This window comes from Narcine bancroftii, chromosome 6 (assembly GCF_036971445.1).
Source record: "Narcine bancroftii isolate sNarBan1 chromosome 6, sNarBan1.hap1, whole genome shotgun sequence".
NCBI lineage: Eukaryota > Metazoa > Chordata > Chondrichthyes > Torpediniformes > Narcinidae > Narcine > Narcine bancroftii.
The window spans coordinates 80,910,092-80,929,960 of NC_091474.1; the positions used below are offsets into that span (position 1 = coordinate 80,910,092).

The 19,869-nt window shown below is 42.8% G+C and overlaps 1 protein-coding gene across 2 annotated transcripts in view; it reads right to left on the bottom strand.

The window, feature by feature from the left end:
• ret (ret proto-oncogene receptor tyrosine kinase) overlaps positions 1–19,869 on the bottom strand; it is a 121,854-nt gene that overhangs the window by 50,904 nt on the left and 51,081 nt on the right. The window contains exons 2-3 of one of the 2 annotated variants that reach the window (XM_069885504.1): positions 4,833–5,072; positions 87–368 (exon numbers count right to left, since the gene is read on the bottom strand). In XM_069885504.1, the coding sequence (XP_069741605.1) occupies positions 87–368; positions 4,833–5,072 (522 nt within the window). Of the gene's footprint in view, positions 1–86; positions 369–2,209; positions 2,486–4,832; positions 5,073–19,869 lie in introns of those variants that run through there. The other variant, XM_069885505.1, reaches the window with a different exon arrangement.

Below are 19,869 nucleotides of genomic sequence, written 5' to 3' on the forward strand. Positions count from 1 at the left end.
TTCACCCACAAGTAGTTCAGAGATAAACCCTACAGAACTGTCCAACGTTATCCATCCACACCCACCCCTCAAAACACCACTGTTACCTGTCCTAAGGTGATAGGAGATGTTGGCATGTTGGCACTGGTACTGATTTGGCAATGAATTCATTTGAAAAAAGGTTCCAGGATCTTTGTTCTCAATGATTTGAACCTTGGAATCCACTTCTCCAAAGCAAAGGTCTTCTGCTGTGATGTTGGCACAGGATGGCACAATTTTATTCACCACAATAATTATGATCTGTGCCTTGCACTCCTTCTCATGACTTGGTTCAGGGACAGCAAAGATACGTAGCATGATCTTGTATAGTTCTGGTCCACCCATGTTGCCTGCAACAGAAAAAAACAAGAAAAAAAATGTAACTCAATCCACATAAAAAAATACCAAAATGCTGGCAACGTCCATAAGGAGGTAAAGATATATTACCAATGTTTCGGGCTTGAGCCCTTCTTCGATCCTTTATATCTTTACCTCCTATGAATGCTGAACAGCTTGCCGAATTCCTCCAGCATTTTTGTATTTTTGCTACAATTACAGAGCCTGCAAATTTTTGCATTTCACCCCTTAAATGAATGCACGAGACCAAAGCATCCAGAACAAAATCCAACGAAGATTGGGGAGCAGTCACCTCATTCAAAGTACCCTCTTCAATCTACATCCTTGGCCCAGTTCTGGTTTTCTGCGACTGGGTGAAATTTGGTCGGACGACACACAAAAGTCATCAGAGCGGTTAGTGCAAAGCTGTTACAACGCCAGCATTCGGGACTGGGGTTTGAATGCTGTGCTATCTGTAAGGAGTTTGTACATTCTACCTGTGTCTGCATGGGTTTTTCCCGGGGGCTCCAGTTTCATCCCAACCTTCATAAAGGGTACTGGGATTGCTGGTCAAATGGGTGGCATAGACTCGTGGGCCAAAAGGGCATACCACTGAGCTGTAAATCTAAATTTAAAATTTACTGCCCGAATTGGCCAACCCAAAGGCAAGTTGTTCAGGAAACGTGCAACATTTCCAGTGGAATTATGTTCACTTTATGCTCTCAGCACATCTTTGGGTCATTTGCCAATCACATGGGGTGGCACGGTTGGCGAGGCAGTTAGCACGATGCCATTACAGCACCAGCGATCGGAACCGGGGTTCAAATCCCGCACTGTCTGTAAGGAGTTGGTACTTTCTCCCCGTGACTGCGTGGATTTCCTCCAGTGCTCCGGTTTCCTCCCGTCCTTCAAAAACGTACCAGGGTTGTAGAACAATTGGAAGCAATGGGGCGGTATGGCCTCATGGGCCAAAAGGACCTGTTATGTGCTGTATTTCTACATTATTTTTTTTTAAAAATTTAAATTAAATTCGCAGATAGGTTGTGACCTTTGCCCGCAAGCATCTGCCTAACTTTGTGATCACCTCATGTCAGAGTCAGAGGGATGTCACCTTGCAGCTGACAACAGGAAGATTCTCAGGAGCGGAGATCACCATCAACACCCTCTACTAAAAAGGGGCTCTACCCTCATCTTTACAGAAGATCAAATGCTTGGTCCTGAATCAAATGGATTTCTGTTCTGTGGACTCTTGTCTGTCTATGACATCATTGGGGTCTGAGCACTGGGACCTGGAGTGTTGATGTTTGACAAGGTTACACGATAAGTAAAGTGGGGACAGGTTAATAATGATAATTCTTCTGACATTGTCCATCACACTATCTACCACCAGTTTGGTGGCGCAGGTGAAAGGGTCCTTTGAGGGAGCTCTGAAAACAACTAACACATTCCCAATGCAACATTGTATCCTCAGCTAGAATGGTTGCCTCACTGCTCCAGTGACCTGGGTTCAGTTCCAACTTCCAGTGGCCTCTGCATGGAGGTTTTACACTCCCCGTGCAGCCAAGAAGGTTTCCCTAAATGCCCCTTTCCCATCACCTTCCAAATTGTGGAGTTGTGAAAGAATCATTTTTGTTCCCCGCTTTCACAGTAAGCAGGGAATTGTGGAGAATGGGATATAATGAAAATTAGAATACATGAAATAATTAATGTTTGTTGAAAAATAACGAATGTGCAAAGAACAGAGACTAAATGGGGAAGGAGAGAGAGAGAGAGAAAGAGAGTGACAAGTGTTTTTTAGACAGCAATGTTGGAAAAATCTGTGAAAAATTCAACATAAATTAACATAATTACTCACCTTGGGGTGGTTTACACTGCATCCCTTAAGTCCTAGTTCGTCCTGGTGCTTTTACATGGAGCAACGTGGCCTGAGTCATCAGCTGGATGTCGAATTCATGAGGTGAATTTTGCGGTGCGATTTAGACTGTAGGCTTCCCCCAAAAAGTAGTAGGGGTCCTGCAGGATAAATTGCGGTGCCGGAATTGACTAATAATTCCTGCACTTTCCTTTTTAGACTGCCCGTGTTACGGCAAATTTCGTTGATTGTGCTGTTACATGCCTGCAGTCTAAAAATCCTAAATGGTTCTCTTTCTCTCTCTCTTGACCCATGGCTTGTAATCAGGAACATCTAATATTTGCTTTTGAAGAGTTGAACCCAGATTACAGCCACCCCATTTTAAATTAGCTGACTAAACTTACACGGGTTGGGGTTGCAGAGAGGAAAAAAAAATTGACTCAACCTACTTGACCTCCTTTCCACCCTGCCCTGATACTTCATTCACCAGTTGAGCAGCTGGAATAAAATTACCAATGGAGAGATTGCTCTTGCTTTTCTGCAGTACTTTCCATTGCCTCCGGATGTCTCACTGTTGGATAGGCAGAAACACAGCAACCAAATAACACTCAGCAAGTCTCCACAACAGTAGTGCTTCTGTGGACATATTCATTGCTTTTGAGACTGGTCAAATTAAATACTGACCAGGACACTGTTATGAGCCCAGAGGACCCCAAAACCCAGTAGCAGTAGAAATTCACCAAGACAAATGGTTTCTTAAACAAAGATTGCTTTTAATTATCTTTAAACATGAAAACAGGATCAAACTTTAACTTAACCCCCTTCTAATTCTAAGTGCACATGTATGTAATGTGTGTGTAAGTTCAGAAAAGTTCTTTGATTCACAGTCCAATCTCACTTCTCATTCCTCCAAGTTCACTGGTTGCAGGGCAATTCTTATAATGTGGACAGAATTTAACATTTATGAAGTTCACTAGGCTTTGGTGCTTGAAAAGTAAATGATTTCCACTCAGAAAGGTTCTTGTCGGTTTTCAGAGAGAGATTTGTTGCTCCTTGGACACCAACTGCTTCCTTTAGATCAGCCACTTCAGCGTCTTGCCGAAGAAACTTGTCCCATCAGGGTTTTCCAGATAACCTCTTTCTTTCAGGTCACCACAGAGTTCTTTTTGTTTCCCTTATTTCAAGTGAAACATTATCCAGCCAATCTTCTCCTCTTGTATGGACCACAAGGGCTTTGACCAGGCTGAACTAAGAACTCATAACTTGTCTTCAAAATGGGGTTTTTCCACAAACCTTCCAGCTTGTCCTGTTCCAGTCCCAGCTGCTGCTGCTGAACTGTGGAACTGAATTCTTTCTCTCTTTTAGAGCATCAAACTGCACTCGCCCAATCTTCTGAGTTTGTTCATCTGTTGCTTTCCAAAACAATAATCCACTACTCCACAGCATGTCCAATTAACACCTACTTGTAAAGTCCTAATAGGCATTCTTCAAAGTTTTTGCAAAGGCACTCAGAGCCTGGACTGTCTGGCTTGAGTAGAGCGCTGGCATTTTAAATGAGATCTGTTTTGAAGTGTTTATATGTGACCTACGCTAAAAAAAAACCTGCCACAATTTATCTCCTTTTACAACATATAAAATATAGCATAATCTGTACAAGAAAACCCCATCACTCTGTTTAAAACAGTGTCCTATCGACTTCATGGCACCAAAGAGAACAGAGACCCTAAGTTAGCATTATCCCTTTGCCCACGAGAATTTTGTGCTCATATATCAAGGCTGGGATTTGAACACACTATCCTCCTGAAGGACGACTACAAGGTGATTCAAGTTAATGCTCCATTTACCAATCCGATCTATAAAGAATTCCCTTCACCTTCTTTCATATGTTTCCTGGTACTGTACTTTGACTTTCTCTTGCACTATATTGATTTATTTTGCAAGATAGTTTATATCAATGTTTGCACCGTGATCCTGCTGCAAAATAACAAATTTCATGACATGTTCTTGACAATAAATTTTGATTCTGAAAAAAATCATTCTGAGTTTAAAGGGAGCAGGAGACATACAGGTGTTTTGGACCAACCCACCAGTATTCCTTACCTAGGGCATGCAGGACCCCAAACCTGGCTCCGATCATGCACTTACAGTCTGGGCCCCAACCTCATCCACGCTAGCAGACCCCACCTCTGAGCACACACCCCACCTGCATCCATGGCTAACATTCCGAATTAATGAGCGAACCAGATTCTGAGCCATTAGGATGCAAAGCAATTGGTATTTCAAAAGGTGGCAGAGTTAGGTAGCCTTTAGCACAACGCTATTACAGCTGCAGCAACCGGGGCCAGTGCTGAAATCCCGAGTAAGGGGTTTGTATGTTCTCCTTGTGTCTGCATGGTTTCCTCCTACCTTCCAAAAAGTATGGGTTATAGTCAATTGGGTCACATGGGGCCACGGAACGGAAGCGTGTAAGTGTGAAAATTTAACTGTAACTTTAAATTATATAAATGCTATTTTCCCCAAAACCACTGAATAACTGGCTTAAATTTATTAATATTATGAGATAATGTCATCTGTAAGATAATTAAGTATGTCACCACGTGCCATGAGATACAAAGGATTTGCTTACCCAGCAGATTAAGGTCACTCTCCTCTAGTGTCTTGTTAAGGTAAAAGACCCCAGTCCGCTCATCAATTCTGAACCAGTGATGTCGGAATCCGCTCAAAGGGTTGCTGCAGAATCCAAAGTAAGCATTGCGATCTCCTTCGTCAGGTAAAGCATACACCTGGAGAAGTGGAGTGGATGCTGGCTGGCCAATATACACAGTTGTCTGGTAGGTCTTCCTGGGGAAGTATAATCCAACAGTAGCTGGATGGGGAGAGTAAAGGTGTAAGATGAGAGACAGGAGAAAATGGAGAGACAAATGAAAAGAGACACAGGAGGTGTAAATTTTAGCTTTGACTATAAGAAAATCTCAGATTCACTGTCTCATGTCTAATCCTGCCTCCTTTGTTTGAACAAGACCTTCATTATCTAGCATGCATTTTAATAAGAAGCATTTTGTCCAATCTTGCATGGAGTACAGTAAAATCCCTGCTATCCAGAATTCAAGTTCAAGCAACCAGTGGAAAATAAACCTGTTTATTTTCCACTGGTTAAAATTGGTTTAAAATTGGTGCACCTCGCTATTAGTTCTCCAATCATGCCACACACACTGCACAAAATTCACTTACCTGGCATCTGCCGATCGCAGAGGTGCCAGATATCAGGGGTTTTACCGTATTAGAATTTGTATCTTTGTTCAAATATTTTTCCTTTTGTTTGCTTCAAAGGATCTTGCCTCCTTTCAAAATGCAAGCTTCGAGGTTCCTTTTATTGTCAGGTATGAATTTTTAAAAATGTAATACACACAATAAATGTTGATGTTTCCCTGCCATAAAGGCAAACAAAAAGTCACTATGAGCATTGACAGCTCCCCCAATAATAGGAGAAAGAGAAGCAAAAGAGAGTCCCTTCAGAGACACCGAGTGCCCACGGATTCGCCTTCTGTGCTCCCGCAGCTTGATTGAGCACCAGATCCAAACCTCTGATATGATTGGGAAGCAGATCTGCCCTTGGAAGAACTCCTTGCTCTCAACACCCTTTTGAAACCCAGTTCTGAAACCTGGTTCCCATGAGTCAGTTGCCATCAGTCCACAGACTGGTGAGACTCCTTCAGCACGAACACTCTGAGCACTTCAGAAGCTGAGCTCCTTGCTGATCTTCTACCTTGGTCATCTTCCTGTAGGATTGTCACCCAGGCATTTCCTTCTCAATGGTTGGGCATTCCCTGCATCTGGTGCCCTTCACATCCCTGCTCCCCGGAGTCCGCAACCCCTCATCATACCTCAGGCGATGCCATCTTGGATACAGACTTCCATGCTTACAGGATGTTTAAAAAAAACCCTTCAGATCCCCTAATAGGCTGTTCAAAGCTTGTACAGAGCTAATGGTATCACAACCAGGGAGTAGGACCCTAAGGAGTAGGGTCCTACTCTGCTCTCTCCTCTCCTGGGTCTGGGCCAGTGGCAGGGCTGCCATTATAGAAGCTGCAGCATCACCACCATTTTCATTTGGAGCCAGGAATTTGAGTACATAACAGTTGCATAACACAGTTTTAAACAGCACGAGTTTTAGTATAACACAGTTTGAAATTTCCGACCCGCAGTTTTAAATTTGTAACTTTCAAGTTTTATTCTTGGTGTTCTTTAAATCTTTGCAAGTCTCTAGTTTAAAATATTTGAAATACAGATGCTGAGCTGTGGAATAGAGAGAGTTGAGTGGCTTTGTTGAAAGTTATTGTTGTGATCGGGCTCTGTGCACTATCCCGCAGCGGTACTGATCTAACTTCGGTGTAAGTCTCATGTGGGCAATTTGATGTAAAGCTACATTAGACAAATATTTTCTTAAATAAATGATGTTCACTTTTGGCCAATAAAGATCAGTTTTATACATCCCTTTTATCAGATTGGAATGTATTACATTAAAATACTTTGGAATAATGTTTTGAACAGTGCATTTTTACATAGCACTTATACAAGATATGCCTGTATATTGTACAAAACCTACACAGAACTGATAAATATTCTGAAAACAGTTTAAATTTCAATTGTAACAGTGAACTACAAAGGAAACATATTGTGAAGACAAAAGATAAATTTAGAAATGCATGTCAGAACGACCCCATCAGACAGAGATCAGCTGCTGGGAAACTGAGATAGGAGAAGTGAACATCATTATCTATTGTTGTACATTGAGTGCGGGAGTTGTGACCTCTTTGTCTCAGCGGGTTGCATGGTAATCTTGGAGCCAGAAAGTTGTGGCTTCAAATGCCACTTCAGAGACTTGTATGGGAATGTCGAGGTTGATACATGTGGGAGAGCAGCTCCGGTGTACAGGAATTTTTCGAGTCGGTTGCAGGGTGAATCTTTGCCTGCCCCCTCTGTGGGAAGTGAGGAATCTGATATCAAGGATGTGTCTGCTTACCATGAGCCAGCGCATTGCCGCAGTAGGTTCTGCGGCCTCACAGCCTCAGGAAGCAGGGTTCATTCGGACCTCAGGGGCTTTCCATGCAGGCTCTTCCTGTAACCGTGCTCTGGCTTCTTCCCACATCCCAAAGGAGTACATTGGAGGGGGTGGGGGGGGGGTGCATCAAGTGGCCATTGTATATTACCCCTTCACGTAGGCAAGTACCAATAGAATGAAAAAGGGCAGGACACAGTAGCTGTAAAAATGGGACAGATGGGATCACTCTGATGGGCGCTGGTATTTGACCTCATAGGTCAAACTGTCCTATTATACTCTGGTTAGACTTGGAATATTGTGTTCAGTTCTGGTCACCTCATTATAGGAAGGATGTGAAAACTATTCAGAGGAGATTTACTGGGATGTTGCTGGATTGGAGAACATGGCTTATTAGGCAAGGTTGACAAAACTAGGGCTTTTCTTGTTGTAGCAAAGAAGAATGAGGTGACTTAATAGTGCGTTTTAACCATGGGGGGCACAATTGACTTTCGAAAACCCGCTCAGCAGGGTGGTGGTGGTGCCTACTTGCCTACCATGAACCTCCTTCATGTGGCGCAACTGCCACCTTCTCCTTTTCTTGCCCTCTGATGTAAAAGACAAACGCGCTGCTTATTTTTCAGACTAGTGACAGTAGACGCTAGGCTGAGGGTGGATGGGGGGCAATGGCCACGAGCAGGTGGGGGTTTTAAGTATCTTGTTTTAAGGGGGAAATGCCTGCAAATACTGCTCTTTGGTGCTGATCCTAGATCCCAAGGTCCCTCTGTTAAGAATGCTACCATTAACTGTGTACTCAGCCTTCAGGTTTGACCCTGCAAATGCATCAGCTCACTCTTATCCAGATTGAACTCCATCTGCCACTTTCCCACCCTACTCAAGAACACAAAACCAAACTACTGGCGATCTGAATGAAGTGCCCAGAATTTAAATGTCGACAATTCTTTTCCTCCCACTAATGCTGTACAAACTGCTCGAGTCCCCTAGCAGAGAGTTTCTCGCTTTAACTACCGCATATTTCGGCGTACAAGTCGACATTCAGGTAAGTCAGATCGCGTTTTCATGGTTTTATCAGGCATACGAGTTAACCCCCCCCCCCCCAAAAATCGCGTTGACTGAGCTGTTGGGCATGGCCGGAAGGTGGTTGTTATCATGGAGCCTCTGACAAAAGTATGAAGCGAGTTTTAAGCTAAAAGTAATAGAAGTGGCCAAGACATCCAGGTTGGGTTCTTTTTTGGTGTTTCAGGTCATCTTATAGGCCTAATCTACATCGTGTTTTTTTTAGTTGAATTTAAGGTCTCATTTTTGAGTGCTTTTTGAGGTTTCAGTACTTGACTTATACGCCGAAATATACGATAACTGAGCCAATGGAGAATATTTATCTACTGACACAGATATGAAGTAATAGTTAAATAGACAGCATTGGAAACAGCGAGTGAGCTTTCAAAGCCTTTGCCAACCAGAACAGACCAAGAGAACATGGTTAGCATAGCAGTTAACACAATGCTTTTACAGCGACGTGAATAAAATCCGGCACTATCTTCCCCTTCCTCCCCCCCCACCCACTTCTGTATGGGTTTCCTCCCAAAGATGAATGGGGTTAGTCACATGGTATATTTGAGCAGCATGGACTTGTGGGCCAGAAGGGCCTGTTACTGTGCTGTATCTCTAAAATTAAAATTTAAAAAATTTAAACAGAGTCTCTTTAACAAGTCACATCCCCATCAGTCAGCTTCAAGGTTAAATAAGAACCATTCTCACTCACCTTCATGCCCGATTCCATGATAGAGTTCACCAATACCTGCATTTCAAATCCAGCAACAAACATTGACACTCACTCATCCACATATCCCAGCACCAGTTCTCACTTTTCCCAACCAGGATCATTAAAATAGATTATCTGGGCGGTATCCATTTCAGCTTGTGGGATCTTGCTGTGCACACTTTACACTGTCATTCTTTCTTACTTACAGTAATTATTTCATTATTTTTAAACCATCTTGGGATGTTCCAAAATGGTTAACGGGTGAAATATAAATAGGTATCATGGATGAAATTAAAAATAGAAGGTTATGAGGTAGGAATGACCTTTTTTTTTGGTAGGTATGCACGTGGTGGCACAGCATCATGGGCCAAAGGGCCATAATGGTCGTGTATGTTCCATCTTGCTCAACGATTACTTCCATCCCCAAGTTCACCAGTTTTAAAAGAACTTACAATTCTCTTTTCAAATAAGGTAGGCAAGGCCAGTCACTGGTGAGTGGTGGGGGCAAGGGTAACAAGACGGATGCATTTAATCAGTATCTACATTTTTCATATAATCATATAACCATTCACGGAGCGGAAACAGGCCATGTCGGCCTTTCGAGTCCGCACCGGTCCAATAGAACAATTCCACAAACTCAAACTTCCCGCTCTCTGCCAATAACCCTCCAACACCCCCCTCACCTCCATGTACACATCCAACCTTCTCTGAAATGACAGAAGGGACCGTGCTGCAACTATCTCATTCAGAATATCATTCCATTCTGCCACCACTCATTGAGTGGAAAAAGCCACCTCTAATATTTCTCCTAAAGTGTTGCCCCCTTACACTTAACTCATGGCCTCTTGTTTCAACCTCCCCTGCCCTCATCCCTAACAATATCTGTGCCTGTTCTGAGTACAATCATTAGCGCCCTGCCAACGGGGTATCACACCGGATCAAAAGTTGAAAGCTCACCCTGAATAATGATATTCAAGGAAAGCTGATACTCCTTTAATTGGTGAAATCTATCCAGAGCCATCAATAGAAGATTATTAATAGAATAAATCGATATTGCTTTTTTTAATGACATTAGTAAAACCCTGTTAACCAATGTGCAAGGTTTTTTTTTTGCAGTGTGTGGATATGATTACATTCATGAAATAGCTTCGTTTCCGGTAATATGCATCCTGTGAAGATCTTTGTTTCAGTCTGAGAGAACACCCTAGCCATCTGCTCCTTAATAGTAGAAGCATTCAATACACACAAAGTCAAACCTACTGAAGAAGATAAAGTTTGGTCTCCACAAATGTGGCTTTCATGTTGTACATCCCGTAACTACAGCAATGGAGGCTGAGCACTGTAGCGTTGAACATCCAAGCTATGACTCTACTGGGATATACAAGCACATGGCACCCCCAGCAGTCCAGTCCAGGACACTCATTCCCATTCTAGTTGTTCTTGCTTGGAGTGACAAGGCCTCGTGATCCAGTGGGGTGTCTTTTTAGTGCAATAGTCCCATTGGTGGCTTAAATCCCTTTCTCCCAGCATCCAGTGCCTGGAGATACTTGAAGGAAACCTTGCAATAATGTAATTATGTTCTTAGGGTGTTCCAAAGCACACCTTTATATTGAGGGCCTGCCTAGTTTTGCTCATACCTTGACAATGGGCTTAGGCCAAAAGCATGTTTTTTTTTAAAGACATGCAAGAAGAGTAACAGGCTCTTTCGACCCACGAGCCCATCCAATTACACCCAATTTGCCTACAGCCCCCAATACGTTTTGAAGGATGGAAGGAAACAGGAGCCCCCCAAAGAAAATCCACGCAGACGTGGGAAGAACGTACAAATTTCTTACATTCAGCATGGGATTCAATCCCCCGTCAGGATCGTCGGTGCTGTAATTGCATCGCGCTGATACACCAACTGTATCGCCCATTGTTGGTTCTCCTTACTTCCTATAGATGTTGCATGACCTGCTGAGTTTCTCCAGCACTCTTGTGTCTGCCCCCCAATCACCTGCAGACTTTCCTGTTTAACTGCTTCCAGGATCTGCAGGTTTATCGATTTTTTTTTTTAATTACTGATATCTGGGAGTTTGGAAATATCAATTTTTAAAAATTAATTATTTTTAACATGAAACTTGCTAAAAAAAAATTAAAATAAGATAAATGTTTTAATTAAATAATAATTAAAAGTCTTCAGTTTTCACTTTCACTGGGTGCTGTTTTCTTCTCATTAAATGTCAATGAGTTTCAACAGGTTGAACTTTGTCCAGGCCCGTGTGTCATTAAAGTCAGAGCACATGGTATCTGAGGGGAACGGTGGCCTAGATCCAGGAACAGTAGGCCCCCAGGGGATTGAGTGCATCATAGATTTTAATTTGAAAATGCAAATAGTCTGTCACCAAGGGGCCGTATTGATTTAGTGCTTCTTGCAAATTTCCAACAATGTAAATACAGTAAAACCCCTGGTATCCAGTATTCAAGCAGCCTCAAGCAACTGGGAAAAAAAATTAGGGAACATAAATTTTAAAAATGTATATAAATAATAAAATATGTACATTTAAAATTGTAGAAGTAAATGTTCTCTTTATTTAAAAGGTGGTTTATATACATATTTGATCTGTGTTGCTGCAGCAAAACAATGAATTTCGTGACTTGCTCATGACCATAAATTCTGATTCTGAAGTTACACAGAACCCTTCGGTGAAGATGGGAGCAAATATTCAGCCAGCAGAGGGCCTTGGTCAGGCTTTGCTCCAAGTAGCTGTTTAAATAAAGTTGTGTGAAACAGCAATGGTGTCGCCCAGGATGAAGAACTGGTTGTTACCGCTCTCTGTTATGGGGGGGTGGGGGGCAGGAAACTCTCTTACAGTGTCTCCTTATCCCTGCTTAGTAAAAGTCACCCCAGTCAGAGGCTTTATCTGTAAACTTGGGGGTGGGGGGGGGTGTTAATTATCTATAATATTACTGATTGACTTTCAGGTGACTCCGTGGAGGAGGATACAGGGATGGTTATATTTTTCAAGAATTTGAATGAAAATAAAGTAAAATGCTTTAAGATTTATATATTCATGTAGTGAATTTTGTTCAGCGCAGGTACAGTATTTTTTAAAATCTTTTAAACTGTTTATTCCCATTGCAAGTGTGTAAGGCTCTGAAAGACCAACCGGAAAATACACCAGATCCAATGAGAGCCAGATTCCAGGGGTTTAGACATAGTTCTGTGTGCAATTTGTCTTTTGTCATGTTGTTGAATCCTTATTTGTGGCCCTGTTCCTGATCCCCGCCTGCCTGCTACCAGTGTAAGACTGGGTCAGCTGGCATTAAGGTGGCCAAATGTTCCTTCCACCTCTAGTCCGAGGGCAAGTCTGAGAATTGGGACTGGCTTGGGAATGGAAAAGCCTGGCCCAAAATGAAATATCCCAGGGAGCATCTTAGGGAAATGACTGCATAACAACCAACAGGGGGAAAGAAAATAGGAGATGATTTTTAAGATGAGCACTAGAGGGTGTTCCAGCCAGGGGAGGCATCAACATCTGGAGCTGAGCCCTCTGGGACCAATTTATATCGATTGCAAATTGAAAGCTGATTGAAGCTGAAGATTGGGAAGACCTCACTTTGAAATTTGAGAACATGGAGCTACTGAACCTAGAGGTCACTTTGAAAGGGTAAACCCAATCCACCACGTGCATACCTACTCCCTAGGCTCCAACTACTTGCAATTAAAGTCACATTTCTCCTTGCACTCAAATGCTTTTAGTGTCTTCTTGATAAACAAGCCTTCTTCACAGAAGAGGTCTCCAAGTTGAAGTTAGAGGCGTCAATTATTTAAAATTCCCTCAAGTATGCGGACACCAATGCCCTCATGTGTAAAGCCCTGCAAAAGGTAGTGGACACAGCCCAGGACATCACATGCAACACCCTCCCCACCATCGAGAACACCCACAGGCAGCAGCCAACATCAAGAACCCACACCACCCAGTCCACGCTCTGTTCTCGCTGCTGCCATCAGGAAAGAGGTCTCGGTGCCACAAGACTCGCACCACCATGTTCAGGAACAGCTGCTCCCCCTCCACCATCAGACTCCTCAATTACAAACTCAATCAGGGACTCATTTAAGGACTCTCACCTGTCCACTTTATTGAATTTTTTTCTCTCTGTATTGTAATTTGTTAACATTTATTTATTCACATGTATACATTGAGTAGTTTTTTTGCTTTGCCAATAAGCAGTAATTCCGCCTCGGCCGCAGGAAAAAGAATCTCAGGGTTGTTTGGGAGGTCTTGTATGTGCACTGACAAAATAAAATCTGAAATTTGCGATCTCAAATTGTGCACTCAGATTCATAGATTTCAACCACAGAAACATGCCCTTTGGCACAATGCCCATACCAACCCAGATATTATCCTGAACATTCCCATTTCATTGAATTTCCTCATATCCCCCTTAACCATAGAGTCCAAATTTCTTAATTAGCATTGTACCCACTTCTGTCAGTTCCTCCACAGCTAGATCCAGGTTCCCACCACCTTGTCCCTGAAATTCTCTTTCAATTTTTCATCTCTCAGCTTAAACCCATGTCCTCTCATCTTTTGATTCTCCTACCTTGGGAAAAATGTCTGTGACTTTCTACCCTATCCATGCCCTTCATAATTTTGTAAAACCACAAGGCCATCCCCCCAGGCTCTCAGGAAAACAGTGACAGTCTGTCCAATCTCTCCTCACAACTCTGGTCAGATCATCATTCACTGTCAACTGGGCTAAAATCTCAGAACTTGCTCACAGCAAATTTTGGGGGGAATTGATCACCGTAAATTGCCCCGCGTGTGCAGGCTAGCAGAACGACATTGGGAGGGGGAAGAGGATGGGAATGTGGGGAAAATAAGAATGTGAGTTGCCTCAATGGATGAGTGACGGTTGGCTTGGACAGGACAAAAGGCATGTTTCCTGCTGCATGATTAACGTTAAATACCGAAATATTACTCGTAAGGCTGTGGTCATAGCAGCAGGACGCTGATCTCAGACATGCTTAAATCTGATGACCTGATCAACATCCCCAAATGGTCATTGTGTAAGTACAGAAGTTGCTCATGGGAGCACAACAGAAAGGCATCATTCTGATCATCTCTTGCTATTAATCAGCATCAAGTACAATCCCTTGCCCTGAAATTCCTGGCATTTCCTATAGATGGTTACATTTAGAATTTACCATCACTACAAGACTGACTCACTGCACAGGGACTCCTCCAACACCACAGGGACTGTCTGATTGATTGCTAACTCGCTTTTTTTTGCACTAGGATAACTGTGAATATATAACTGCGATTAAAGTCACATTTCTCCTTCTTGGATTCAAATGCTTTTAATGTCTTTTTGATAAACAAACCTTCTTCACAGAAGAGGTCTCCAAGTTGAAGTAGGAGGCTTTAATTATTTAAAATTCCCTCTAGTATGCGGACACCAATGCCCGCATGTGTAAAGCCCTGCAAAAGGTAGTGGACACAGCCCAGGACATCACATGCAAAACCCTCCCCACCATCGAGAACATCCACATCTATTTTTGTGTATTTATTGTCTTAAAGGGCTTTGGCAAATACTAGAGCACCTCGGATGCCCCCCCAAGTTCTTCAACATGGTTATCCAACTGCACGAAAACCAACAAGGTCAGGTCAGATACAGCAATGAGCTCTCCGAACCCTTCTCCATTGACAACGGCGTGAAGCAAGGCTGCGTCCTCGCACCAACCCTCTTTACTACCTTCTTCAGCATGATGCTGAAACAAGCCATGAAAGACCTCAACAATCAAAACGCTGTTTACATCCGGTACCGCACGGATGGCAGTCTCTTCAATCTGAGGCACCTGCAAGCTCACACCAAGACACAAGAGCAACTTGTCCGTGAACTACTCTTTGCAGACGATGCCACTTTAGTTGCCCATTCAGAGCCAGCTCTTCAGCGCATGATATCCTATTTTGCGGAAACTGCCAAAATGTTTGGCCTGGAAGTCAGCCTGAAGAAAACTGAGGTCCTCCATCAGCCAGCTCCCCTCCATGACTACCACCCCCCCTACATCTCCATCGGGCACACAGAACTCAAAGCGGTCAACCAGTTTACCTACCTCGGCTGCACCATTTCATCTGATGTAAGGATCGACAAAGAGATAGACAACAGACTCGCCAAGGCAAATAACACCTTTGGAAGACTACACAAAAGAGTCTGGAAAAACAACCACCTGAAGAAACACACAAAGATCAGCATGTACAGAGCCGTTGTCATACCCACGCTCCTGTTCGGCTCCGAATCATGGGTCCTCTACCGGCATCACCTACGGCTCCTAGAACGCTTCCATCAGCGCTGTCTTCGCTCCATCCTCAACATTCATTGGAGTGACTTCATCACCAACATCGAAGTACTCGAGATGGCAGAGTCCGCAAGCATCGAATCCATTCTGCTGAAGACCCAACTGCGCTGGGTGGGTCACATCTCCAGAATGGAGGACCATCGCCTTCCCAAGATCTTGTTATATGGCGAGCTCTCCACTGGCCACCGAGACAGAGGTGCACCAAAGAAGAGGTACAAGGACTGCTTAAAGAAATCTCTTGGTGCCTGCCACATTGACCACCGCCAGTGGGCTGATATCACCTCCAACCGTGCATCTTGGTGCCTCACAGTTCGGCGGGCAGCAACCTCCTTTGAAGAAGACCGCAGAGCCCACCTCACTGTCAAAAGACAAAGGAGAAAAAACCCAACACCGAACCCCAACCCACCAATTTACCCTTGCAACCGCTGCAACCGTGCCTGCCTGTCCCGCATCGTACTTGTCAGTCACCAACGAGCCTGCAGCACACGTGGACATACCCCTCCATAAATCTTCGTCCTTGAAGCCAAGCCAAAGAATTCAATTCAGGATTTAGTATGCATTTGGTTTTAGTTGTTTTGTCATTTTTAAATAAAACAATGTAATTGTTCAAGTTAGAATTTTGGTGCATATGTATATGTAAGCACCTACGCACGAGTTGGGAATACAGATTGTAAAGCTCTTGATATCAAAAAAAGGGAAGAGCGATTAAACACCAGTGGAATCAATGAAATGCAAGAGCAGCTCACAGCTACTTTAGGTCATTAAATTAAATGCTCAAGGATTGATCCTAACGGGCTTGGCTGTGTAATTTCTAATGCATCACGGAACATGTGGATAAAACAATTCAGTATTTAAAAAGAGCCGGTGTTGGCATCACTTTGGGACATAAGAGTTCTTTATAATCTCATTCAAGAGGTAACCAATACCCATGTATCACTCCTACTGCCACATCATTCCAACAGCAAAACAATACATTTATATAAGGTGCAGTGTTAAAATTTCAATTTAAAAGTCTACAAAATATTGTATGTTAACATTTTCATCCCTCTTCAGTTATTTGCAATCTCTGAAGAATCTGCACTCCACCATTAATGGCTTCCACCATGTATGTGGTGACTCTAAAACTGGCAACCATGCTTTCAGCTAACTGGGCAATGAGCTTCTCTTGCACTCCCCCTATGTCCAAAATCTACTTCCTTTGCCCCACTGTTCTAACATCACCCCTTGTGGCCCAACATTCTGCTTGATTATACTCCAGTGAAGAAAACATCAGGGGACATTTTTGCTGCATTAAAGTCCCCGCCTAAATTAAGATTGCGCCAAAGTCCATCACTTTCATTTACTTGAATTTATTTCCCACATGTCTAGATAGGTCTTCTTATTCTTGCCCATATCTAATTATTCCCCATAATCTCCTGTTCAAGGAGGGGGTGGGTTTCTGACAATGGAGCACACCAGTATTTACATCTCAATAACACTAGAGACATTCATTCATTGTTTCTCCTTACTTTTCTACAAAATAATGGAGAGGTTGATGGAGCATGAGCTAATTGAGACTAACATGGTATCTACATGTTCTAATTGCCTATTCATCTTCAAAAACACAGCAGCAGAAATGAGATGCCATCAGGATGAGAGAGAAGCCATTTCTGGTTAGAGATGGACAGGCTGAATGGAAGTAGTATATTTGCTGCAGGCCACAGTTTAATGAGGTTTCGGAACCTTTAGAGAACAATGGCTGCCTGCAAGAGATTGCAACCCTGTAATCTCATCAAAGCCTTTAAATTGTGTTATAAATCATGAGGTCGGCCTCATTGCTGAGCCAACAGATGAGATTACATTGCTGAGATAAGGTCACAGTTTGCATCAGGAGTTGGCAAGCGTTGTTTGCTCAGTCTGTGTGCAAGTGTCTACCACCCCTCTCACTTCTGCAGTGCAGGATGGACAAATTTAAAGAATTCCAAAGCCTGGGGCCCTGAGCGACAGCTACCAATGAACACCAAGGGATCATTTCTACTTGCGAGACGAGACAAAATTAGAGTGCCCAAGATCAGACTGTTTGAAAAGGAGTTTGTCAATATACAGCACTTTTAGCCAACTGAAAACACAGAAATGCTGGAGGTACTCAGCAGGTGTTGTAGTGTCCAGATCATTGTAGACCTGGGATCTCGAGTTGACTGCAACAGAGTAGCTTATTAGCCAATTAAAACTCACATGTCTGTCCATGGCCTCATGCAGTGTCCCACCAAGACTATCTGTAAGTTTTACATTTGGGCACTCTCCAACTGGATGCCATTAACATTAACGTCTCCGTTTTCTGCTAACCTATTCTCCCTCCCTCCCTATCTCCTTCTTTCCTCCAGCTCTCCACCCTCTTCCCTCTCTTTTAACCAAGCCACTCCTCCTCCCCTGTTTGCTGTTGTGCCCTCCACCCCCTCCCCTTCTCCACCAATTACCTCCTGTCTTTGGGACAGTGCTCCACCCCCCACCCCACCCCTCCCCTTCTGTTCGGACACTTGCCAACATTTGTCCACATCTTGGTGAAGGGCTCAAGCCAAGAACGTTGGTAATGTTTCTGTATCTTTGCTACATAAAACCTACTGTTTGACCTGCTGAGTTTCTCCAGTGTTGTGTTTTTACTTCAACCGTGGTGTCTGCAGACTTTCGTGTTTTACTGAAAACTCAGCCATGATAGAGGATGTGGGGGATGAGAAAGATAGATTTCTTGCTCTGAAGAACATTAGGGAAAAAAAAAGAGTTTTCACAACAGCCTCAAGGCTTTGTAGGAATGATGACTCACAAGTGTTTCCCTCAATTCCCAATGATGAACTAAGTTACGATTGCACAGCTGCTATGGTGGGATTTCTGGATTAGAAGGATGACAATTTAACCATGGTACCACCGTCATCCCTGCACCTTTAACCATCACTTTCCTCCTGCTTGCTAATCCAGTAACTGCATCCTCAATTAAAGCCTGTGTTTGTACCGAGAAAACACATCTATTAATGCTTGGCTGGAGTAGATGATCTTAGAGAATACAGAAGAGGGCAGCAACATTTGTTCAATGTCTGGCTGATCTAATTACCATCTCCAAACCCTTTGGGATATCTATTTAATACCACTGATCTGGTTGTTTCAAGGAGTGTTCAGGCAAGCATTCAATCAATAATTGCTGAAACTGGTCACTGAGAGAAGCTTGCAGCACAGAAACAGACCCTTCAGTGCATCACATCTATACTAACCCATCTGTAAAGGTTAAAACCTCATGTTTTGATTCTTAGTTAATTTTGTGCCTGTTTCTTTAAGAGAACTATTGTTTGCAGTGTTACCAAAGTGACTATGATGTAATATGTCATAATATCTGCCCAGGCTAACTACTTGCTCATTCAACCAGATGTGAAGAAAGAGCGAGCACGACAAATTTTTCTTTGAATTTTGACTGAATACTTTGTATCTCTTTAAAGTTTGTGTATCTCTTCAAAAGCTTTTTTAAATATCTTTTGTATCATTGTAGAGTAAATGTTTTGTTATTCATCATTATGTGAAGCTATGCAAAATGATTATCTGTTTTATCAATGAATTAAAACTACATAAAATACAGTCACAGAGTTGGATTTATTGAATTAAAGAGATCTAATTTTGGAATATCGCAGCTCACACTTTGAAAGATGATACTTTGAAATTAGGATATATTGAAAGAAGTGTCATCTATTCCATCTACATTCAATTTTTTTTTGTCAATTCTTCATAACCATTGTTAGCATTTCCTTCAATCTACTCCCAAGATATTCTACTGAGGGAAATAAATCCTATTCATCGCAACCACACATCTCATAATTTTCTACATTTTAACTAAATTCCAACTCTGAGAAGAACTTTTCTATCCTTAACTGGATGGCACGATTCGCGTAGCGGTTAGCAGAACGCTGTTACAGCACCAGTGACCAGGGTTCAAATCCGGCGTTGTCAGGAGTTTGTACATTCTCCCAGGGTCCCAGGAGCTCCAGTTTCTTCCCAACGTTCAAAATATTCCGGCGGTAGTAAGTTAATTGGACTGCACGGGGTCATCGAAAGGCCCTGATACTGTGCTGAATGTCTAAGTAAAACTAAATTTAAAAAGGAAATGTTCTCTCAGCCAAAAATGAAAATCAAAAGACTCGAAACCATAAACAGTCTGCTCGAGGAACTCAGCAGGTCGAGCAGCATCGGAGAAAAAGAACGGTCAGTGATCCAGGCCTTCAGAGTGTTAGCACATTGACCATAACTTATCTCCTGCTCGACCCTGACTTCCTCCAGCAGATTGATTTATTTTTTCTCCAGATTCTGGCATCATCAAAACAAATAAAAGAAATGCTGGAAACACTCAGCTGATGAGGCAGCATTTAAAGGTAGCAATTAAAGTTCCTGACACAGTACAGCATCTCTAAACTACGGAATTGCACTTAATGGAAGCCAGTAAGTTACGTATCTATTGTAAATCAGCATAAAAGGAGATTTTT